This window comes from Rattus rattus, chromosome 16, assembly GCF_011064425.1.
Source record: "Rattus rattus isolate New Zealand chromosome 16, Rrattus_CSIRO_v1, whole genome shotgun sequence".
NCBI lineage: Eukaryota > Metazoa > Chordata > Mammalia > Rodentia > Muridae > Rattus > Rattus rattus.
In genome coordinates, this window is record NC_046169.1 from 29,365,278 (window position 1) to 29,389,836 (window position 24,559).

The 24,559-nt window shown below is 49.3% G+C and overlaps 2 protein-coding genes across 3 annotated transcripts in view; one reads left to right on the plus strand and one right to left on the minus strand.

The window, feature by feature from the left end:
- Rilpl1 (Rab interacting lysosomal protein like 1) overlaps positions 1 to 14,016 on the plus strand; it is a 37,484-nt gene extending 23,468 nt beyond the window's left edge. The window contains exons 5-7 of the mRNA XM_032886882.1: positions 2,708 to 2,886; positions 4,365 to 4,457; positions 13,266 to 14,016. Of these exons, the coding sequence (XP_032742773.1) occupies positions 2,708 to 2,886; positions 4,365 to 4,457; positions 13,266 to 13,410 (417 nt within the window). The 3' untranslated portion in view covers positions 13,411 to 14,016. The remainder of the gene's footprint in view (positions 1 to 2,707; positions 2,887 to 4,364; positions 4,458 to 13,265) is intronic.
- Positions 14,017 to 16,118: 2,102 nt separating this feature from the next.
- Snrnp35 (small nuclear ribonucleoprotein U11/U12 subunit 35) lies at positions 16,119 to 23,832 on the minus strand. Of its 2 annotated transcripts, none has more exons than XM_032886941.1 (2): positions 23,715 to 23,832; positions 16,119 to 17,139 (listed from the first exon to the last, which is right to left on the minus strand). In XM_032886941.1, the coding sequence occupies exon 2, from the start codon at positions 17,134 to 17,136 to the stop codon at positions 16,402 to 16,404; it is 735 nt and encodes a 244-aa protein (XP_032742832.1). In that variant the 5' UTR covers positions 17,137 to 17,139; positions 23,715 to 23,832; the 3' UTR covers positions 16,119 to 16,401. The 2 variants fall into 2 exon arrangements, with proteins under 2 accessions (XP_032742832.1, XP_032742833.1); XM_032886942.1 differs by lacking the exon at positions 23,715 to 23,832 and adding an exon at positions 23,346 to 23,691.
- Between the last annotated feature and the right edge of the window lie 727 nt (positions 23,833 to 24,559).

Consider the following 24,559-nt stretch of genomic DNA (forward strand, 5'->3'; position numbering starts at 1 on the left):
GGCTGGGGAGGGGTGTGTTGTCCACCTCAGCCTTCTCATTTGAGAACAGCCATTCTCAACCTCCCTAATGCTGGGACCCTTTCATACCTCATAAAATTATTTTTGTTTCTGCTTCGTAACTGTGGTTTTGCTACTGTCAGGAATCATAATGTGAACATCTGTGGTTTTGGATGGTCTTCAGCGACCCCTGTGAAAAGATGGGTTAGCCCTCAAAGAGTTGCAGACACGCAGGTTGAGACCTGCTATTCTAGAGCATCCTGGTGTCAGCGCAAAGGGACACTGGAGGCTCTCGGGTGTTAGATACTGGGTGGCCTTGAAGAAGTGAACCACCTGGGTTTTGGTTTGCCGGCTTAGCGGGCTGAGCCCGGAGGCATGTCTTGGGCTGGCCCGTTCAAGGTCAGATATCCCAAGTATTAGGAAGGGGGGCGGGGAGAAACGGGTGTTCAGCGGAACACACCTGTCACTCTGGCATTCAGCTGCAGCAGGAAGATGGACGTGGGTTCCAGGCAGCCTGGGCTATGGATTGAGAAGCTGTCTAGGTTAGGGTCACATTGCTGTGATGAAACACGACGACCACCAGCGAGTTGGAAAGGAAAGGGTTTGTTTGGCTTACACTTCGATAGCCCTGGTCATCGTCGAAGGAAGTCAGGGCAGGAATTCAAGTAGGAGCCTGGAGGCAGGAGCTGATGCACAGGCCAAGGAGGGATGCTGCTTACTGGCTTGGTCCCATGGTTCTGCTCCGCCTGCTTTCTTATAGAACCCAGGACCACCAGCCCAGGGATGGCACCACCCACACTGGGCTGGGTCCTGCCTCATTAACCACTACTTAAGAAAATACATTACAGCTCAACTGGATCTTTTTAAAAAATATTTATTAATTTATATAAATATGTGTGTGTGTGTGTATATATATATTTTTTTTTCCTGTCTTCATGCACACCAGCTGAGGGCACCAGATCCCATTACAGATGGTTGTGAGCCACCATGTGGGTGCTGGGATTTGAACTCAGGACCTCTGGAAGAGCAGTCAGTGCTCTAACCGCTGAGCCATCTCTCCAGCCTTACAGCTGGATCTTAAAGCAGCATTCTCTCGATTGAGGTCCCCTCCTTTCATAGCTCTAGCTTGAGTCAAGTTGCGCGTGAGATGACCCAGCAGGTAAATGTGATTGCTGCCCTGGACTTTGGTACCCAGGCCCCAGGCAGTGGAAAGAAAGTGCTGACTTGCAGAAGTTAAGCTCTGACCAACACACACTCTGTAGCACGCTCACAGGCCCACCCAATGACTACGTGAGCGACAGACCTGTGGAGAAGGTGGGGAAACCGGGAGCCACAGTGAGGCTGCAACATCGTGCGTCCGCTGCGGCAAGCACTTTGGTATAGAATGAGAATTCAGAAAGTTGGAGACAAGAGTCTCTATGAGGCCCAGATGTTCACACCTGGGCGTGTTTCTCAGGAATGGAAGACGGCTGTCCCACTGGGGGATATTGGATATTGGGATTCACATCTAAAGAGAAGCCACCGATATGTCCATCAATCGGATGAGACCATGTATACCTTCCATTCTGGGGAATATCACCCAGGCATTCAAAGGGCTGAATCTCTGATACGGGCTGTAATGTGCATGAAACACAATGTTGATTGGATGAAGCAGATGCATTATGGGAAATGTCCAGGTCGGGACAGTCCAGAGACACAAGTGAGAGGGTTTTTTTCCCCTTCCTTCTTTCCTTCTTTCCTTCCTTCCTTCTTTCCTTCTTTCTTTCTTTTTTTTTTTTTTTTCTTTCTTTCGGAGCTGGGGACAGAACCCAGGGCCTTGCGCTTGCTAGGCAAACTCTCTACCACTGAGCTAAATCCCCAACCCCACCTTCTTTCTTTTTTTAGACTAGGTCTCACATTGTATGCCAAGTTTGCTTTATTAAGTCTCTGTAGCCCAGGTTGGCCTCATACTCACTATGTAGCCCAGGTTAGCCTTAAACTAACTGTGTGGCCCAGATGCTTTGAAACTCATGACATAGCTCAGGCTGGCCTTGAACTTCAGGCACCTTTCATGCCTCAGCATCCTGTGCGTTGGGATTGGAGTCACGCACCACCACACCCAGCTAGTATACTTTAAAATGGATAAAATGGTAAACTCCGTGTTTCATGTCTTTGAGACGCTACCAGGCTCTGGAAGGAAGTGGGCAGGTGACTCAGAATGAGGTGGGGATCCGTCTGTGTAACTTGCATGAAGGACAGATGTACCCCCTGCCAGGCTCTGAACCCCAGCAAGATGCCAGGAGCCTCTAAGGAAGAAGGGGTTTGACCAGAGGGTCTGTCACAGAAAGCGCCTTGGCTTCTCGTTAATTGAAACCGGAACGGAGAGCCTGGGCTGTGTTTCCACACACATTTTGCAGATTAGCCGAGGTCTAAAGTGAGAATCCTGCGGGAGAGGGCAACAGGTGGTGGTGGGAGGCTCGCCTCTGCTCATTTATAATAGATTCCCGAGGAGTGGTGTCCGCTGCAGGGCTAGCTCCGAGAAGGAGCTGGGTGAGCAGGTGGTGGCTGGCTTCCACCTCCAGGGAGACAGCGGAATAGAAGGTAAGCGGAGGCTGCTCCCCAGATACTGAAAATAGTGACCTGAGCCGGCTGCCTACCATGGGGAGGTGGAAAATTCCAGCATCCCCCGGCTGTCAGGAGTCTTTGATGATGGCTCCTCTGCCTCCTTCAGATCCCACCGCAGCCAGATGGTGAGGAGTCCATTTCAGACGCAGAGAAGGCCGCCCTGGACCTCAAGGACCCCAACCGCCCTCGGTTCACGCTGCAGGAGCTGCGGGATGTGCTGCACGAGAGGAATGAGCTTAAGTCCAAGGTGTTTCTGCTGCAAGAGGAGCTGGCCTACTATAAGAGGTGAGGGCCGGTAACCAGGAAACAAACAAAACTCTGGCCTGGCCTCAGGGACACACCCCGAACCCAAGCACGTCAGGACCTGTGTAACATTAGTCAGGCATCCTTATAGAGTTCATAAAGGTCACACAGCCTCAGGGCAGCTCACTGCCCGTCTTGCAAAATGCATTACTGGAAAAAGAAAGGAATGACCTTTTGAGCCTTTGAGCTGCAAAGATGTCTGTCTCAGGGACTGGGGAGATGGATAGCTCAGTGTGAGAAGAGTTTACATTGTGACATTGGGGACCTGTTCAGGTCCCTAGCCATGTGCTGTGGTTCCTGCCTGTTATCCCAGCACTGGAGACGTGGAGACAAGCTGATCCCTGCTGTGGGCTGGCCCCCATTGTAGCCAAATCACTGGACTCTAGAATCAGTGAGAGACCCTGTCCCAAAAAAGAGAGAGGCTGGAGGGATCGCTTTGAGGGTGAAATCACTAAAACCCACTTGCCTCAGGCACCTGCACACACATCTCTCTCTCTCTCTTTCTCTCTCTCAAATAAGAATAATAAAATAGCTGGGCATGGTGGTGCAAGCCTTTAACTCCAGGACTTGGAAGGCAGAGGCAGGCAGAACTCTGTGAGTTCGAGGCCAGCCAGGGCTAAAGAGAAACCACATTTTGAAAAAAACAAAACAAAACAAACACACAAACAAAAACCTATAGTGTCAGGTAGTGTGTGATCCCTTTAGCAAACTTCTATCTCTAAAAGATATTCAGAACTGTAGCAAAATCACAGCGGGGAGGTGGCAATGAAAATCATTTTATGGGTAGAGATCATCACATCACTAAAGGGTTGCAGCATGTGGAGGGTTGAGAAGAGAGGATTGGAAGGCGTTGGTCATTTTCAGCTGCATAGGACATTCAAGGCCCATTTTGGGTACATGAGACCTTGTGTCAGAAAATCAAAACCAAGAAGGGATGGATGGAGGGCTGGAGATCTTCAGATCTTCACCATGTGAATGCTGGCATGGTGTGTGGCTTGCTAGTCATTCTAGAAGATCTGCCGAGCAAGCTGACTAGTAGGACTACCCTGATCTGAGAGCTCAGGGTTTGATGGAGAGGTCCTGCCTCAAAGAAAAAGATATGAGAGAGAGAGAGAGAGAGAGAGAGAGAGATCCCCATTAACTTGGACCTCTGCATGTACACACATGTGCTTATGCATTCAGACATGAACACGTCTGCAGGCATGCATACATGCACACACACTCTCACAACAAAAGGAAGGAGTGGCGATCAATCAAATCCTCATCCTAAACCACTTCCCCTGGGCCAGAGACCATATTACAGCCCCAGGCAGAGTGTGACAACAGAGACACCAGAAGCCATCTTCCCAAGTACCTTATTCCCCATCGAGAAATTTTGCACCCTATCAAACCATTCTATCCGCTTCTGGCATGTTCCGGTTCTCACAGAATTTTCTGACTTCTCGGTTGCATGCCTTCAGCGAAGAAATAGAAGAGGAGAATCGAATACCCCAACCTCCGCCCATCACACACCCGAGGACGTCCCCCCAGCCCGAGTCTGGGATCAAGCGACTGTAAGTGTTGTGTTTCCTATGTGGGGGCCTCGTCACACGTGGCTCATCTTGGTTCCTGCGACCTCTGACTCCAGGTCCGTCTCAGGCTTGTTGCTAACCACAGCTGCTGAGACAAGCTGCTCCCAATGGCTGTGTGACCCGCCAACCTCCACCGTTTGGTCATCTCCTTGCCTAGACAGCCCGTTCTTCTTGGGCAGAGACTTGGGGGGCACCTGGAAGGCTGGGAGGAGCTGGGGCCTGTGGCATTTACTCAGAGCTTGCTTGGGCGAGTGCATGGGTCGTGGCACTGGGCTTGGTATAGGGAAGACGTTGGAGGGCAGGGAGGCTCATGCGCTTTTTTTTTTTTTTTTTTTTTTTTTGAGTTGGGGACGAACCCAGGGCCTTGTGCTTGCTAGGCAAGCGCTCTACCACTGAGCTAAATCCCCAACCCCTGGTCATGCGCTTTCAATGCTTGAAATGTCAGCACTAAGTAGCTAGGTGTAGTGGCCCATGCTTGAATCCCAGCACTCGGGAGATGGAAACAGTAGGATCAGGAGTTCAAGGCCATTCTAGGCTACAATGTAAGTTCAAGACGAACCTGGGCTACATAAGTCTGTGTTAAAAAAAGGGGGAGGGGGGTTGGGGATTTAGCTCAGTGGTAGAGCGCTTGCCAAGCAAACGCAAGGCCCTGGGTTTGGTCCCCAGCTCAAAAAAAAGGGGGGGGGGGCTCCACAGAGGCTTAGGTCCACCCCATTTTGGATTCTATGATGATAAACCCCCCTGAGCTGTTATGTCTACCTTGGTACATTGGAACCATATATATGCAAACTCAGGCCCTGGTTGCTCTGAGACACATGCAAAAGAAAGCATGTAACTTCTGTGATCTTCCTGGAGTGCCTGGCACTGTCGCTCTCCTTGGTTCTCAGGGGACTTTACAGACATTTTTCTTGGAAATGAAGAGAGGTGTGGAGTGTTGTCCGTTTTAGAAGATCTATGGGGCTCATCACAAGCCTGCTGGAGGCCAGCTCCCTTTCCCAGGATGTAGGTCCTCTCCTGGTTCTAGCACATGGAAGACTGTCATTTTTATAGGACCCTTGAAGCAACTGAGACTCCTGACTGGCCATAGTGCTGTAGAAGCAGGAGCCCTGCCGAGTGAGGTAGCCTGGCCCCAGAGTACTGTATTCAAGCCCTTTGTACACCCACCCACCTTGAGTTCTCAGGGGTATCCCAGCCTGAAATGGGATCCCTGGGCCTGGGCCTTTGGCTTATTCCTAGAGAAGAGGTCTTGGGCCCCTCCCTAAATGCAATAGAAGCTTTGAGAAAAACAAAAAAGAGCAGGCAGCATGTGTGGAGGTGAGGAGAGGAAGTGGGCGTTCCCCATATACTCTACCCTTTAAAATTCAGTGACCACGCTGGGAAGTTGTTGGCCTGGTTTTGAGCAGATGGAATGTGGGCTGTTTTGTACACCGGGTGGGCCCACTCCCTTGGGAGGCGGCATCCTGCTCACTGTGGGCCCTGGGACTTCAACAGCTCAGCAGCTTCCTGGAGCGCCTGGCTTTAAAGCTGGCCAGTTAGGCTGTACATCCTTGCTGGCTATTGGAGTTCTTCTGAGAGAGATATAAATACTGTGAATCTCAGAGTCTGGAGAGCTTCCCCTGACTCCCAGCATGTTTTGACCGTGTTTGTTTGTTTGTTTGTTGTTGTTTTACCCATCTGGCATCACAACTTAGAAAACTTAGAAAACTGGAGAGAAAGAATAGTGTAATTCCGAGGTAACCAGCATAGTCCAGCCCCGGGCATGGCTGTCTCCTGCCATTTACCTGTTTCCCCATGGTTGGGCTCCATCTAACACTATGCTCCTGCAAACTCAGACCCCGAACTCAGTGGGGCAGCCACCAGCAGCTTGGGAGTCTGTGTCTACTAGGTGTGGTAGCTCACATCTGTAATTCCAGCATTTGGGAGGCTGAGGCAGGACTGCCACTATTTTGAGAGCCACCTAGATGGGTGTTAGCTTTATGCTGTATACAGCGCTCAGATGAGGATGGGGGGGGACTTCAAGTTTGAAGCCCGGAGAACTTAGGGTGAGAAAACCAAAACAGAGGCCAGTAAGATGCAGGTAAGACACAACAAGGCTACAGACCTACTAAGTTTGGTTCCCCAGAACCCACATAAAAGTGGACAGAAGAATTGCTTCCCCCATGCCAGTCTTCTGACCTATAGGCACACCCCCACATCACAGCTTGTGTGCGTGCACACACATATACACTGTCCCAAAAAATAAAAGAGAGGCTGGCGGGATTGCTCTTACAGAGGATCTGGGCTCACTTCCCGCCGCCGCCCCCCCCCCCCCCCCACCCCACTCCCCCACCCCACCCCCACCCCCCAGAGCTGGGGAACCCAGGGCCTTGCGCTTCCTAGGCAAGCGCTCTACCACTGAGCTAAATCCCCAAACCCTGGGCTCAGTTCTTATCACTCGTACCACACAACCTAACTCCAGCTGTAGAGAATCTAAAGCCCTCTTGCCTCAGGCACCTGCGCGCGCACACACACACACACACACACACACACACACACACACACATCACTTTTTTAAGTTATTTTTTTTTCCAGTCTGACATGGGGACAGAGGCCCTGCTTTAGCACATGAGCAGGCCACAGCATCTGCCAACACTCTTCCCAAAGTCCCTCTTCCCCTTTAGCTTTGCCTCGGGTTGCTTAGCAACACTCTGTGCTCTGAGCCTGACAGGGTTATCAGCTCCAGAGAGACAGGGACAGAGACAGAGCGGGGCCACAACTCCCGTACATGCCGCACAGGTGGCCAGTTCTGTGGCAGGCAGTTTCCTACGGGTGACAGGGGCGGCCATCGGACACAAAAGGCTTTTGACCAGCACAGCGACAACACTGATAGCCTTTGTCCTGCTCGTCTGCTGACTGAGATCAGTGGCCTGTGACAACTTTCATTAGTGGGCTCTGCTAGAGTCCTTCCTCTCCATATGGTCCCCTCTGTCTGTCCTCCCTGTCCTCGCCTTTGGACTGTGTTTGACCTGCATCTCTGGGTCCCTGCTCCTAGCCCACCTCTGTCACGACAGCCAGTAAAGAACTACCAGGCATAGTTGAAAGGGGGTCACCACTTGAGTTGGGCCAGAGTCTGAAAGCTAGGGCAGTCATCCCCATATCTCAGATAAAGAAACCGAGACCTGGGCATGCTACAGACTTAATTCAAATCTGTGCAATTGGGAAAAAACTCAAAGCTGGGCCTCTGAACTGTGTCTTTTGTCCATATAAACTCCCTCCCTCCCTCTTCCTTCCTCTCTCACATCCCTGCATCCGCTAGTGGCTGGCTGCCCACACCCCTTATCACTCAAATGGACCCTGAGCCCAAGATGTCAGACTTGACGTTTGTTTCTGGACTGGGCGCAAGGGAACCAGAACCTCCCACTGCCAGTCAAAACAGCGAGTCTGAAGATGGTCCAAGAATAGCTTGTGACTGCGAGGTCACTGGCCTGAGAGGACAGGTTGGCACAGCCCAGGGAGGTCACAAGAGAGCCTCAAGTGACTTCAGTCTTGTCCCCAGGAAACTGCAAACACCAGTGTCCCTTTGGTGTAGTCCCTACTTCTGAGTTGGTCCCACACATGCACAGGATGGCATTCCCCTGGGCAGAGCCAAGAGTGGGTAGTCTGGAGGGAGACAGGAAGAAAGGCTACAGTAGCTGGCCTTAGGGACCCGGAAGCCTGGCCTTGGATAGGCCCCACCTCTGTCTGCAACAGTAAGGACCACAATATGTTCTGTCCCTGGCCTCGACTCCCACGCCCCTCCTCAGCCAGGAATAGTTTCTTCAAAGCCACCCTTGAAATGCCAGGAGTTAGCACTTGGTTTGAACGGCCCAAAAATACCCAGCAGAGGCAGAGGAATTAAAACCATGTCCTGGGAGTGGCTGTTCCTCTCTTACCGTGCTCCAACTAGCCAGGCTCAGCCACCTGAATCTTAGAATTGATTCAGTCGATCAATTATAAGAGCCAAATTAATAATGAAAAACAGAAAGAGATGTATTTAATGTATTCAGCATGGCCACAATGAGAAGAGATACACACACACACACACACACACACACACACGCCCCTTCAGGGGCCTGACGTCAGGGTAAAGTTTAAGGAGAAGGTGACAGCTGAGCACATCTAAGCAGAGCCTTGATCAAGGCATAGCCCCTCCTATCACAGGCCCACCCTGTGCTTCAGTTTTGCCCTGCAAGGTGGTGAGCTTTGGACCTCTGGAAACAGAGTGTTCTCTTCCTGGGGAAATCCTCGGAGTCCCTTGTTTTAAGAGTCTGATGATCAGAGTGAGAGACTTAAGTGTCTCTTAAGAATGTCTTAATTTGGGAGCTGGAGAGATGGCTCAGTGGTTAAGAGCTGCTCTTCCAGAGGTCCTGAGTTCAAATCCCAGCAACCACATGGTGGCTCACACTTGTTTGTAACTCCAGTCACACAGACATACATGTAGATAAAATACTAATGACTATGAATATATATATACACACACATATGTATATATATGTATATATATAAAAGTGTGAACTACCACTTTAAGAAAAAAGACTGTCGGGGTTGGGGATTTAGCTCAGTGGTAGAGTGCTTGCTAGGCCCTGGGTTCGGTCCCCAGCTCCGAAAAAAAAGAAAAAGAGAAAAAAAAAGAAAAAAGACTGTCTTCATCTCTGTTATACCTCTAGAGGTCAAATCTGTGCAGAAGCAGTAGAAAGGGACCATCTGGATAGGATGTTATAGGTGACAGATGTTATAGGTGACTCAGGAACTCTTCCCTTGGTGTGGCTCCTGTATTTGTAGGTGGGCAAACATCCCTCTAAGCAGAATGTCTATAGACAAGTTTGAGGGGTGAGGGCTCTGAGTGGAAAAGGTGGGTGCAAAGTAGTGTGACTTGGAGTCCCTAAAGCCTCTGGTGCCCAGTGGTTTGCAGGAAATCAGAGCCCGCCCTCCCTTCTCACAGTCAGTATGACTGGCCTCCTGGGCGGGCTGTGGGTCTGTGCACCACTGTGATGTGTGCTATGGGTCCCTGCTCCGCTGTGATGGGCACTAAGATGGTGTAAACACAGGGTGGGATTCTGCAAACTTCGTTGGAGACCATGAGGGCGTGTCTTACGTGCTGGTGATGACGCTCAGTTAGTTGAGTTTGTGACTAATGTTTAAGATCAGGTATGGCGGGGCATGCCTGGTTATCCCAGCCCCAGGGAGTTGTAGAAACAGAAGGAGCAGGACTTAGTGAGTGTGAGGCCAGCTTAGAATAAAGACTGTATCTCAACGGCATGGCACCTTTAATCCTAGCACTCAGGAGGGAGAGGCAAACGTATCTCTGTGAGTTCAAGACCAGCCAGGTATACAGAGTTCCAGGACAGCCAGAGCTACCCAGAGAAACCCTGTGGCAAAACAAAACAAAACAAAAAAACCAGAGAGAGAGAGAGAGACAGAGAGAAACAGAGAGAGACAGAGAGGAGAGGGGGGAGAGGGGGGAGAAGAGAGAGAGAGAGAGAGAGAGAGAGAGAGAGAGAGAGAGAGAGAGAGAGAGAAAGGGGGGAGAAGAGAGGAGAGGAGAGAGAGAGAAAGAGAGAGAGAGGGAGGGGGGAGAGAGAGAGAGAGAGACAGAGAGGGAGAGGGAGGGGGAGAGAGAGAGAGGGAGGGGGAGGGGGAGAGAGAAGGATTTTGTCAGTATGATTGGTCCTTGAGAGAGTCTTTCTTTCCTGGGTTGCTTGTCCTCTTAGGGTAAGTAACCTTTGGCCTTCCTTAGCCTATAGGAACATCACCCCCCCCCATTTCTGCCTCTGTACAGGTCTTTGTCCAGATTTCTCCCCATATACAAAGTCCTTTTGACATAGGGCTCTCCTCCACCGTGTCCTTCTCCAGCAGGATCCTGTGTCTTCATGGGTCACACATACTGAGAAATGTGGGGGACACGTCTCAGCCCACCACACAGACCATAGGTGCAGCTGTCAGTGAGGTCTCTTGGGGGGGGGTTCTTGGTCACACTGCCCTCTTTTTATCTTCTCTATCTGCTTCTGGAAGCAGGCTCTTTACAGCCGTCATGCCTATGGTGGCAGCTGGATTGCTCCTTGACGACCCCACGCTGCAGCCTGTCAGAAGACTCGTGTCCCTCGTAGGCACTGTCTGTGTTTGGGGTTTTGTTTTGGGGTTCTCTGCTGTGCTGTTGTGGCTGCTGCCAGCCCTTCCCTTCTGGCCACCTCAGTTGCATGGCATGCACCTGCTCGTTGGCATCTCGAGTGGGTATGGAGTGTGATCGCCACGGCTGCTCTTGACCTTCACGAGTGCAGCCCAGAATGTCACCGATAATTCTTTTTGTCTCTTCTGTTTTCGCTCTAAAAACCACCTTGTCCATGATCCAGTAAAGAAGGTCCTTTAAGTGACGGGTCAGTAACCGATGCCCCCCGGGGACTCGGGAGTGTCACTAACTGCTTTTCTAGTCACCGTTGGCCTGAAAGCTTCCTAAACAGCTTTGTCTTGGCAGCTGTTTGGTTTTGTGCAAGGAAAGGGTGGGGGCTGGGGTGTGGGGGGAGCTGCTGTCTGCCTTCCCTCCAAGTGTGAAGTAGCAGGCGGCTTTCCTATGTCAGGCTGAGACAGAGCAGAGAGGAGGCTGAAGTGGTTTGGGCTAGCTAACTCCACGGCTGCTCTGTGTTAGAAAGAGCCTTCTCCTACTGATCATGAACCGTCACTTGCCTGCTTGCACTTGCCCTTCAGAGCTCTGGAGAATTCTCCCAGGTGAACCAGGCTTGAGGGTGCAAGAACGTCCTATCCCTGCTAGAAAGGAAGTGTAGTTCCAGCAACACCCCAGAAGAGTAAAATCCTCTTCGCTAGACAGGATTATAACAAACTGAGTGGGACTGGGGAGTTGGCTCGGTTGGTAAAGTCATAGCCTGGTAAATGTGAAGACAGGAGCCCAGATCTCCAGGACCCACGTCAAGTCAGAATCAGGAGCATGCATCGGACATCCCAGCTCTCCTACTGAGGGACAGGAGAGAGGGGCTGGCAATAGCGGAAGTGAACAAGACCCTGTCTCAAACAAAGGGGACTTGTAAGCTGGCTTAGCAGCCAAAGGTGCTTCCTGCCAAGCATGACAGACCACCTGGGGTTGAGGCAGGAGGATGACAAGTTAAAAGCCAGTCTAGGCAATTTGACAGAACCTTGCAAGATTAGTATTAAAGGGTTGTGAGTTTGGAGAGATGGCTGGTTGAGTAAACCCGAAACCTAACAAGGCCTGACACCTAAGAGAGAGTGGAAGAAGAGAGCCAATTTCACAAGTTGACGTCACACACACACACACACACACACACACACACACACACACACACACACCTAGCATGTGAGATTTGAGAGCTGGCAAGATGGCTCAGTGGATCCGTGGATTAAGGCCCTGGCCACCAAGACTAACAACCTGAGTTCAACTCCTGGGACCCACACAGTGGAAGATGAGAACGGACTGCTGCTATCTGTTCTCTCACCCCCATGCAGGAGCTATGTCACGTGACTGCCCACATACCCATACATACTCATCAATGATTGGATGAGTGAATATTAGGAATGGCTTTGCCAAAAAAAAAAAAAAAAGGAATGGCTTTGCCTCAGAATCATCTTCCTCATAAAGTTCTCTTTTTTTAAAACATTTATTCTATGTATGTGAGTACACTGTTACTCTCTCCTATACACCAGAATAGAGCATCAGATCCCATTACAGATGGTTGTGAGTCACCATGTGGTGGCTGGGATTTGAACTCAGGACCTCTGGGAGAGCAGTCAGTGCTCTTAACCACTGAGCCATCTCCCCAGCCCTTTCTCCTAACTTTCATGTTCTTTCAAAGGATCATTAAGCTCGTTAAGGAAATTCCTAGGCAGAGACTGGGGCTCAGTGCGTTAGAGCGTTTGCCTAGCATGGACAGGGTCCTGGGTTTGATGTCCAGCGTGTCATAAACTAGGTATGGTGATTCACGCCTGTAACCCTAGCAGTTGGGAAGTAGACACAGAAGGTGACTCATAAGTTCAATGTTGTCCTCTGCTATGTAAGTCGGGGGCCACGTTGAGCTATCTAAAACCTTCTCTCTAAAAATGAGAGAGAGAGAAACCAGGCTGGAGAGATGGCTCAGTGGTTAGAGCACTGACTGCTCTTCCAGAGGTCCTGAGTTCAAATCCCAGCAACCACATGGTGGCTCACAACCATCTGTAATGGGATCTGATGCCCTCTTCTGGTGTGTTGAAGACAGCTACAGTGTACTCACATATAAGAAATAAATATTAGGGGTTGGGGATTTAGCTCAGTGGTAGAGTGCTTGCCTAGCAAGCGCAAGGCCCTGGGTTCAGTCCCCAGCTCAAAAAAAAAAAAAAAAAAAAAAAAAAAAAAAAAAAAGAGAGAGAGAGAGAGAGAGAGAGAGAGAGAGAGAGAGAGAAACCCACCAAATTCCTGAGTGGGCGAAGCTAAGCCATAATGTTCACCTGGCCTTCGCGAAGACCCGGGTTGTGTTGATTTTCTTTTCTTTAGTAATTACAGGAGAGATTCCCTCTAGTGGCCAGGTAGGAGTGCCCCAGCCCCCATCACATACATGCAGGATGCTCACTCTGTGATTTATAAGGTTCTGAGACTAAACAACACACAGAAGCCCCGATGCTCTCTAGAATTCGGCTGACCGCATCCCCCATACCGAGAATGGATCTGCTCCTGTGTTTGTTCCTGTGTGTCCCAGCCCTTAAAGAAGCAGGTAGGTAGGACAGCAGACAGCAAGCACTAATCTCCATCTTTCTCACGTTCCTTTCCAAAAGGTTTAGCTTTTTCTCCCGGGACAAGAGGCGCCTGGCCAACACACAGAGACCCACACACATCCACGAGTCCTTTGGCCAGTGGGCGATTACCCACCGAGATGACGGCTACACGGAGCAAGGACAGGAAGCCCTGCAGCACCTGTGACTGGACCTCCTCCCGGACCTCCTGCCACCCGCTCCAGGTGGCCTCGACATCAACTCCTCAAACGAACTGTCTGCTTTGAGGATGGATGATGAGAAACTGACGCCAAATTCTGAAGTGTTTATTTATCTGCAGGGCTCCCCAGTTTATACTCAATGCCTCTGACCCCTTAGGACCTATATTTAATAAGATGAGGATATGAAACCAGACCACATTAACTTTAGTTAACGAGCTTCCTAACCTGAACACATCACCACTATCATAGCTATTTGACTCTCCTAGGTTTTGTTTTCTTATGGCCTTGGTCGGTGAGGAGCAGTGGCAAGGGGTGAGTTTTATATTATGAAGTTGCCCTGGAGGTAGCAGGCTGTACAGGAAGTGTGAATCGGACAGGTGGAGCCTCTAATCATAGGACGGGCTACCCAGTTTGGCTGGGACCCACCAGAAAATCATGCAGTCCTTCTAGCCACTGGCTAGAAGCAACCTTGAGATCGTCACTCTGTTCCTGATAAGAGCTAGAGGCCCAAGCAGCCTGTCCGAGATGGTGTGCCTTGGAATCTGCTGTGAGCTCCACAGTACTAACCAAACAAAGTTGTTTAGGATGAGACATTGGCTTGTTTCCTGTGTGCCTTTTTCCTTTCCTGCCATCTTTTGTCTTTTTCTCATGTACCTTGGGTGAATGAAATACTCGGGTCCTGTGCAAAGACGACAATGCTTTAGAGTGGATTGGGTGAGGAACTGAAGGCTAGCCCATGGACTGATGCACAGAGCACTTGGGGATCAGGGCCTCAGGGGGGTGACACTTTCTAAGATCATATGATGAGTGGGACCATGCCCTGAGCATTACGCCATTTAACTGAGAAACAAGGTGAAGCTGATCACGTGGGTGCATGCTGATAGCACTCACTGTGGCTTTAGTGTGAGTGACACCTCAGGTTCCAGCCATTTTCTGACAGCAAGGACGTGGAAATTTCTATAGCAACTCATTTTGTGATGGCTTTTAAGTTAAGATTTTATTATACGGCCCCCGTTGGCCTCAGATTCCCAACAGTCCTGTGTCTCCCAAGTGCTGGGTCGACAGGCTTGTGCCACCACGCATGGCTCTACTAGTAACTTTTATTATTGTGTGACGTACGTGTCATGGTGCTCATGTGGAGGTCACACATCTTTCACAATCATGGGTTCTGGGGATCTAAGGTCAGGGTTGTGTGACCTTTTTAAAGAGATTTGATTTTAGTGTTTGTGTGAGTGCCTCCGTGTGTGTGTGTGCGCACTTGTCCACATAAGGCCAAAAAAGGGTATGGGATCCCTGGTACTGGAATTAGAGCTTTTAAAGCCACTTCGTGTTATGTGATACCAAGAATAGAACCTGGGTTACCTCTGAAAACATCAAGTGCTCTTAAAATGCTGATTTGACTCTGCAGACCAAGTAATATATCCGTTTATGCTCTGAGCCATCTTGCTAGCTCTCCAAAGGCAGTATGTTTACTGACTGAAACGGCCAGATCAAACTTAGCCTCGCATGTGGTGAGATTAAAGATGGGCCTCGCTAAGCCCAGCTAAATGCCATTTTATTTTTTTTAAAGTCTTGAGAGCGGTTTTTCGTTGGTTTCAAGTCCACAGAACCCAGCTCTCCAGCAAACCAGAATCCAGATAGTCAGAAAAAGAGCACACCAGTCCTTCAAATGAGGTAGTCTCTTGTTCCTCCCTTCCGTTTTTTTTTGTTGTTGTTGTTTTTTTTTTCTCTTCAAAATTTATTTTTTTTTCTTTTTTTCGGAGCTGGGGACCGAACCCAGGGCCTTGCGCTTGCTAGGCAAGCGCTCTACCACTGAGCTAAATCCCCAACTCCCAAAATTTATTTATTATATGTGAGCACACTGTAGCTATCAGACACACCAGAAGAGGGCATCAGATCCTGTTACAGATGGTCGTGAGCCACCATGTGGTTGCTGGGATTTGAACTCAGGACCTCTGGAAGAGCAGCCAGTGCTTTTAACCGCTGAGGCATCTCTCCAGCCCCGCTCCTCCCTTTCTTTCATCCCATTCCTGCTGAGAAAGTCTCACTTAGCAACCCTGGCTATCCTGGAGCTCACTCTGTAGACCAGGCTGGCCTCAAACACAGAGATCCGCCTGTCTCTGCATACAGCACCACCACTGAATTTACCTTACAAGAGCTGAGTCATCATGGATCACAGCCCTGCAAGAATGCTTTTCGTTTTACATGGCTGTCTTGGAAGAAGGCTGGCAGCTGGCATTCTTTCTGGGAGTGGGTTACACAGACTTGACAGCAGCTGCCTGCTGACCCAGATGTTCAACCTGCTGTCGAGTTATTAAGAGCTGGAAACATTCTCCTTGGATTTGGCCTTTCTAGGCTCTTTTCTTTCAATTCAGCAAACCCTGGGGCTACAAACATGAAAATGCAAAAGACAATGTATGCCGGGAGTCAATGTCAGTGTAACTAATTCTTATAGGCTATGGAGACAGTCTTATTTTGTACCCTAAACTGGCTTCAACTTGCAATTCTCCTGCCTTGGTCTAGGATGTCAGGGCTGTGCCATCACACTAGGCTACTTCAGGGTTTTAAACCATTATCCTCTCTGCCACACGTTCAACCCCACCTCAAAGGGTGTGAGAAAGCACAGACATAGATTCTTTTTTTTTGCAACACAAGTCGATCTTTATTGAAAACTGCAGTATTAATTACATAACAATTCTGGTCATAGATTCTTTATCATCCTCTTTCATACTCCTGCCTCCAACTCCCGAGTGCTGGGATGACGGCATGTGAACTCTTTCTATTTCCACTTGAGTGGGTGACGGATACAGTTGTTTCTCCCTCTCATCCTATGTGGCTGTGGTTGGAGTGCTTGCCTGGCATGCCTGTGCTCTCCAGCTCAATCCCCAGTACTGCAAAAGGAATGGCCCCAGCCTGACGGAGGCCTGGTGGCTTCAGCCCCTACCCTCTGCGTGGGCATCCACTGCCTGCTGCTGGCTCTACTTACTTCTGTCCCTCTTGTCCCTGGTTTTGGCCCTCTCGTCCCTGAACTCCCTCTCTCTTTCCCAATCATTCTCAGGCCACACCCTGGCCCTGTCTTGCCAGTGCTTCTCTCGGCCCCTATCATGGTCCCGTTCCCTGGGCCTGGGGTCCCAGTGTCTGTCCCTGGACCGAGATCGCTCCCTCCTTTCCCTTTTCCCTTCTCTATGCGGCTCATTCTTGACAACTGGCAAGTTGATGGGTTTTCGGAAAGGTCGATCCCGGCCACCAAACCTCAGTTGCCCAGATTCCTTTTTCCCACCCAACCCACCACCCAGACGCCGAGGGATCCAGCCACGGAGGGTCCTCTCTAGCTCATAGTCCACAAATATCTCATGCTGGTCAATGACCAGTCCATCAGCATCTCTGTAGGCCTTCAGCAGGGCCCTCTCCTCCTTGTACTCAATGAAGGCATAGCCCTTGGAGAAGCCTGTCACCAGGTCCCGAACCAGCCGTAGCCGTCGGATGTCACCGTATCGGGAGAAGACTTCCTTTAACTTCTCCTCTTTGGTCTGCAAGTTCAGTCGTGCCACAAACAGGGTAAGGAGGGGGTCTCCGGTGACTCCTTTGTTGGGGACATAGCGGGCCAGCATGGCTCTCCACACAGCCCGGTCATGTGGGTCTTCATCTGTACCATCGATGCTGCCAGCTTTAAGCGGGTCATATTCCTTGGCAATGGGCATCCAGTCGCTCATGTTCTACAACAGTAACAGAAAGTTAGGGAGCCCCCACGCTTCCGCACCCTCACCACAGCTCTGGAAAGCAGTACCATGCACCCCCTTTATAGTCCCAAGCTGGCCCTGAACTCCAAATCCTCCTGCCTCACCCTTAGTGCTGACATTACAGGCGTGTGCCACCAACTAACCTCACTGCTCATGTAGAGGGCAGTGGGCTCAAGAGCAGAGGCTCTCTTCACAGCTCCCAACAGGGTGCCCCATTCATGCTGGACATGAGAATGCCTGAGCCCCGCTGTAGCTCATTCCTATTGACACAGTTAATTCAGACTCTAGAAAGCTTTGACCGCCCGCTAACCCTGTGAAGCCAATGCTGGAATCAGGAGGCTGAGACAGGAGAGTTGCCACAAGTTTGAGACCAGTCTAGGCTACCTGACTCAAAATCCAGAGAGCTAGGGGCTGGAAAGACGACTCATTAGTTAAGAGGGCTGGCTGCTCCTGCAGAGGACCCAGGTACGGTTCCCACCACCCACATGGATGGCTCATAACCCTTAATTATTCCAGTCCCAGGGGATCTGAAGCCCTTTTCTGGCTTCTTTGAACACCAGGCATGTGCACATACAAACATGCAGACTGTTAAGTCCAAAAGTGCTTCACAGAGGCCACTCACAGATGCAATTGGCAAGAGTGTTTTCATTTCAAGAAAGCAAGAAGCCTGCCTGTAGGGGTCAGCAGCTTACAAAAATGAAACTCCATTCAAAGGCACACCATCCTTTATTAGGGATCTGGGGGGATTTTAGCTAGGATTAGGCAACCTAAAACTTCATTGGTAGGTGCCACAGATGTTATATCGGTTATTTTTTAAAGATTTATTATTATTATTATTATTATTATTATTATTAAAGTACACTATAGCTGTCTTCAGACATACCAGAAGAGGGCATCAGATCTCATTACAGATGGTTGTGAGCCACCATGTGGTTGCTGGGAATTGGGATTTGAACTCAGGACCTCTGGAAGGGCAGTCAGTGCTCTTAACCACTAGGCCATCTCCCCAGCCCAGTGGGTTGGTTTTGGATTGCCTTGAGTCCAGGTGATCAGGGACTGCATTCCTGTGTCATGAACATTTAACCACAGGATGAGATACCCAAACCATATAAGGCTGCCCTGCACAGATGGCCACAGATATTTCCCATTCCTGTGAGTGTCTCCAGGCTGTTCTTTGGATAGGCCTTGTTCCTGGAGCTGGTGACTTATGTCTAGTTTCTGGGATTGAGCACTTGGGGGTGGGGAGGTTATGGTCCGTTCCTGGAACAGATGACTTTCCTTTGAAGTCAGGCCTGGTCCTAACATGGCGTTTCTGTTGTCCTCTCATTCGCCTTGAAATCATACCATGGGCCAAATCATAGGCCCATCTTCTGGGTGACGGGGTTGAGATGTTCACACTGAGACAGTAGGACCATAACCTGGACTGTGGAGGTGTGCTCTCACACAGATTTGACTAGTGCATTACCACATAAGGTCCACAGGTGAGGACCGTTATCAGTGTAGTCAGCCTGGTGGACCGGAAAAAGGACGATTTGTCCAGCTTTGAATCTGTCGTCTGAGTTCAGCGCTCTCCTCTAATCTCTGGAGGATCACAGCCAGGCTGTGATAATGCCTGAGTTGGTGATGTAGAACAGCATTGCTTCCCCCCTGTTCTAGGAAGGGGAAGTCTAATCCCCTTCTATTTTCTAGTACTACTTCAGCTAATGAGTCTAACGACTGTTCTAAGCGATGGACAGACTTTCTAAGTGAGCTGGATCTGTGTCAAGGCTGTTTAAGACCTGAAGGGTTTGAGCTGCTCTGACGAGGGCTATAGCACCAGAGCTGATTCCTGCAACCATGCCAGACCTCGCTAGCATTGTAAGGAGGACTGCTGAGGCAAATTCTCATCTTTCCCTGTGGTGACCAAAGCCATCTCCATATAGATAGTGTATTAGTCAGGGTCCTCTAGAGTCACAGAGCTTATGGAAGGTCTCTATGCATTAATAGAAATTATTGTAATGGCCTACAGTCTTCCGTCTAACCCAGCAATGGGCAGCTGTGAGGGGAAGTCCAAGAACATAGCAGTTGCTCGGTCCTAAGAGCTGGTTGTTTCGGCTGCTCTTCTGTATAAGCTAGAAGTAGGTTCCAACAGACGTGCTGGCAAGTAAGTGAAAGGGGACGAAAAAGAGTGAATCTTCCTGGGGTTGGGGATTTAGCTCAGAGGTAGAGCGCTTGCCTAGGAAGCGCAAGGCCCTGGGTTCGATCCCCAGCTCCGAAAAAAAAAAAAAAAGAGTGAATCTTCCTCTTCCAGGGTCCTTATGTAGGCCTCCAGCAGAAGGTGTGGCCCAGTTTAAAGGCTTGTACCACCAAACCTGGACCTAGGACTTGCTTTGTCCCAGGCTGACCTTGAACTCAGATATCTGCTTTAGTCACCTGGGATTAAAGGAATGCACTATCTTGCCTGGGCGTAAGCTTTTCATAGCCACTATACCTCAAGATCTCCATGCCAAGATACAGGTCAGAAACCTGTGTCTTCCAGCATCAAGGTCTGGATCACAGGGCTGAAGAGATGGCTCGGCGGTTAAGAGCACTGACTGCTCTTCCAGAGGTCCCGAGTTCAAATCCCAGCAACCACATGGTGACTCACGACCATTTGTAATGGGATCCGATGCCCTCTTCTGGTGTGTCTGAAGACAGCTACAGTGTACTTATATATAATAAATAAATCTTTAAAAAAAAAAAAAGATCTGGATCATAGATGTGCCTTCCATTTCTGGATTCTAGTTCATTCTAGATGTAGTCAAGTTGACACCAGGAATACCATCATAGAAAGGTAATAGAGCACTGGAGAGATGACTCAGTGGTTAAGAGTCCTGACTGCTCTTCCAGAGGTCTTGAGTTCAACTCCCAGCAATCACATGGTGGCTCACAGCCATCTGTTATGGGATTGGATGCTCTCTTCTGATGTGTCTAAAGACAGCGACAGTGTAGTCACATATATTAAAAATAAACTTAAAAAAAAAAAGGTAATAGAGGGAATGGGTAACCAAAACACACAAGCTGGAATTCTGGAGTACCTGTAGATGGATGTTAAGGGGTGACGGTCAAGGTGCCTGCAAATCAAGTTTCATTTAGGAGCACAAGGTAGGAGTTTCTGACTCACAAATAAAGTGAGGGAAGCTATTTAGTCTTCTCCCTTTTTCTCTCACACACAGTCCCTTTCCAGTCACTGCTTGAAGGGTAAGAACTGGGACCTTTCCTATGAACACTTTGGTGGCCTTTCTTGGGATATCAACAAATTTTCCATGTTAGCACAACCAGTATGGGATGGTGACCTCAGTTCCAGGAAGAGCCAACAATCTTCTCAGGTGAGGTGGTGGAGTTAAAGGTAAAGTTCAAGCGCAATCTAAACAGGGCAGATATGTCAAAGGCCCTAGAGAGGTGTGAAGACTGGAGGTGAGACTGAGTTTAAAAGGGAGAAGGGATCTGAAACAGAGGCTGATGTTGTAGTTTTCAGGACAGGCAGGGAGTGGCATTGCTGGTGGGGCTGGTCCTATAGCTATAGGTGTGTGTGTGTGTGTGTGTGTGTGTGTGTGTGTGTGTGTGTGTGTGTGTGTGTGTGTTCAGAAAAGACTATTTGTTTTTGTGTCTGGAAGGGAAATCTCCTATTGTGTCCATGATAGACCATGGGCACAAAAGGGACGAAAGCATTCCCTATGCTTTCGTCCCTTCTCCATTATTGAGATGGAGATGGGATCTCCCTCACGTTGAGCCCACCAATCCCCTGCAGTCAGGCTTGCTATCCTGCCTATCTAGATAAATTCCCGATTATTATGTACTCATGGGGTGTTGACCTCAGTGCCCCATTTATGGCAAAAGAAGCTTCCTATATCACCTTAAATCCCATAATCATTTGTCTGTGGGCATGCTCTGAGTTGGACGGTTGTGAACCGTAGTTCTTGGCAGTCCTTCCTGCAAGTCACTCTAGCAATTTGCAGTTCCTGATATGACAAACAGGGTTTACCTCTTGGCCTCACTCAGACCCTTCCATATGTATCAGGCCAGGACACAGAGGTCTAGGTTAACAATCAATTGACTGGACCAATCAATGTCAAAGTCTGTACCTCTCTCCCTGAATCTCGTGGGCTTCTCCCAGGGCCTGGAAGAATCCATTTGGTGGTAAGAGCTTGAGGAGGGTTTGTGTTCCCTGAAGTCTGATCTCCAAGCAGAGCAAATGTGAGGTGCTGGTAGTTGGAACCCTCTGGAGACCTGTCGGGACCCTCAGTTGTTTAGGGTGCAGCAGGGCGTGTGTGAGGCAAGTTTTTGAACTCTTAAATTAAGCAGGTTTTGTGGGTGGGTAACAGCCTCGGATGTGTAGTTGTCAGGGTCTGCGTGTGGGTCAACAAGTTTTAGGTGGGACATTAGTTAATGTCTCCTTTAAGGTCTAATTCAGTCTCTCTATTTGACCTGAACTTTGGGGTCGGTAAACACAATGGAGTTTCCAATTTGTCCCCACAGCCTTGACTAACTTTTGGGTTACCTGGGGGAGAAAAGTAGGTCAACTGTCTGACCCCATGAGTACAGGGGCTGGGGGGAGCATATCTGAAGATGATGTCCTTCTAACAGCTTCCTAGCCATCACCACATTTGGTGGGCTAGGCCTCTGTCCATCCTGACAGGGTATCTACTAACACTAGCAAGTATCTGTACCCATACGACCCAGGCTTGATTTCTGTAAAGTAACTCTCCCAGGTTTTTTAGGTTTCTTTCCCTGGATCCCCATCTGGAGCTCCCTCCATGCTTAGCCTTGACTAGACGGCAGGTGGGGCACCAAGCCCTGGCTTCCACTGTTTTTGTCCTTAAGTCATAAAGACTTTAAGGTGCTCTCTTCAGAGTAGGTGTTCAACCTTTCTTCTCCCTAGGTGGGCATTCTGGTGCATCTGCCAAGCAAGGTCTGAGGGGAGGACAATCCTTCCATTGTGGTCCTGTACAATCCCTTTTCCTTGGAGGCTGCTTGTGCAGGTTTAGATCCTCTGGAGTTCCTTGTTGGTGTAAATTGGGACCTCGGGCTATGTGCATTTCATCACCGGAGCAGCTGGGCTATTAGGATACTGGTGACCTGGAGTGCTGCCCCCGGCCCAATCCCAGTTGTTTCCTCCAGGGATGGTTCTGTCTCCCTTTTGGTGTCCAGGGCAAGTGTATGGCTGCTATTTTCTAGGACAGTCACACTGCTTGTAGGAGGCTTAGGATCTCATACTTATCTGTTGACAGTTTTTCCTTCTGAGGTGAGAAGCTCTCTTTCCTTGTAGATGACCCCATGAGCATGCTCAGTGGCAAAAGCATAACCACCTGTCTATGTGATATTGAGTCTTCTTTCTTGGCCAAGCTGTGGGGACTTTGTCAGAGCTATTAATCCAGTTTTCTGGGCTGACATACCTGTAGTCAAGAATCCTCAACTTTTGATCATCCTGCCTCTACTTCCTCAACGTATGTGCAAACCAACCCATCTCGTTTTCTTGGGATGTGGGCGGGTCTTTTTCTTTTCTTCTTAAGATTTATTTATTTATTTTATGTACGTGTGTACACAGACACACCAGCAGATGGCATCAAATCTCATGCCTGTGGTTGCTGGGATTTGAACTCAGGACTTCTGGAAGAGCAGTCAGTGCTCTTAACTGCTGAGCCATCTCTCCTGCAACCCCCTTCCCCTTTTCCTTTCCTTTTTTTTTTTTTTTTTTTTTCTTGTTTGTTTTCTTTTATGACCTGATTTCACCCCTGTAGCCCTGAACTGGCTCTGTAGAGAAGGCTGGCTTCTCTACTCAGAGATCCATCTGCTTCTACCTCCCAAGGGCTGGGATTAAAGGGCTGGCATGCGCTAGCACTGCCTACCCCAGCCCCAAAAGGTGTCTTTTTCTTGATTTTTTTTTTTTTTTTTTCGGAGCTGGGGACCGAACCCAGGGCCTTGCGCTTCCTAGGCAAGGGCTCTACCACTGAGCTAAATCCCCAACCCCCCCAAAAGGTGTCTTAATAGCTCCTTTTTGTTTGTTTGTTTGTTTGTTTGAGATTAGGCCTAAAGTAGCCCAGGCAGGCAAGGCTTGGTTGCATAGGTCTGTAATCCCGACCTTGATTAATTAATGAGTTGGAGACGGGCCCAGGACACGTGATGTATCCGTTTTTAAAAGGAGAAAAAAAAAAAGTCCTCACCTTAAGTGTAGAAGTCTCAGGAATTTGAGAAACTGGCAAATGCTCCTTCGGAAACCCAAACTAAAAAGAAACAGCTACTGCCAAACCATTTCAGGCATGCGCAGTGGTGCTGAGGAAGCCAAGACGGAACTGTCGGAGTGAAGCTGGCCTCTCGGTACCCAGGTTACAGCTACGCGAGGATAAGGCTGCTCGCCCGCCCCTCACCCGCGTCGCCTTCCCACCCAACCCACAGGCTCACTCCCACTTCCCGGCCTCTGCCAGGCTTCAACATGGCGTCGGCCACGCGCGGACGTGGCGCCCCGCCAGGCCTGTTTGGGGACTCTCTCCGCCTTCTCGCGTTGGCCCTGCCCCTTTCGAGCTTCCACTCACCTCAGCAAAAGTTGGGTTCTTTCCACAGGGAGACAAAAGTAGTTTCCACCGCCCGTTTGCCCGAGGCTGCAGATTCCTTACTCCGACCTCCACTGGAACTCTTTATTGGCAGCAGCAGATTCGCCACGGCCGTTGAGCAACGTGTTTTTGTTTGTGTGTGCGCACGCGCCACAGCCATAGAGCAACGTGTTTGTGTGTGTGTGTGAGACAGGATTTCTCTATGTAACCTTGGTTCTCCTAGCAACGTGTTTGTGTGTGTGTGTGTGCTGTCAGAGACAGGATTTCTCTATGTAACCTTGGTTCTCCTAGAACTCTCTTCATAGTCTAGGCTGGCCTCGAGCTCAGAAAAACTCGGCTGCATCCTGAGTCCTAGGATTAAAAGTGTGGGACCTTCTTCTGTCTTTTGAATTACTTAAAAATAATGAATTGATTATATGAGTCAACATATAGAAGTGTATATTTTGAGAATAAGGAGATTTCTTTTTTTGTTTTTACATGAAAAAAAAAAACCTAAATTGATAGTTGGTAGACTACCGAATGTGCAGTTAGTTTTCTAAAACCAGTGTACCCTGCGAATCTGGTTATATTGAATTGGTTCCTAGAAAATCCAGTGATGTTAATGAAAAGTTTTTCGTACAGTTTCCACAGATATACTAATCTCTAGACTTAGTAACTTCACTTTTAGTATAGGGCAAGATGAGTACGACTGTAATTTCAGCATTTGAGAGTTTGAAGCAGGAGGATTGCCATTTACAGGCCACATGACACCCAGTCAACAAACTGGAGAGATGGTTCAGGGATTGAACGCCCTGGCCGCTCTTCCAGAGACCCGATTCGGTTCCCAC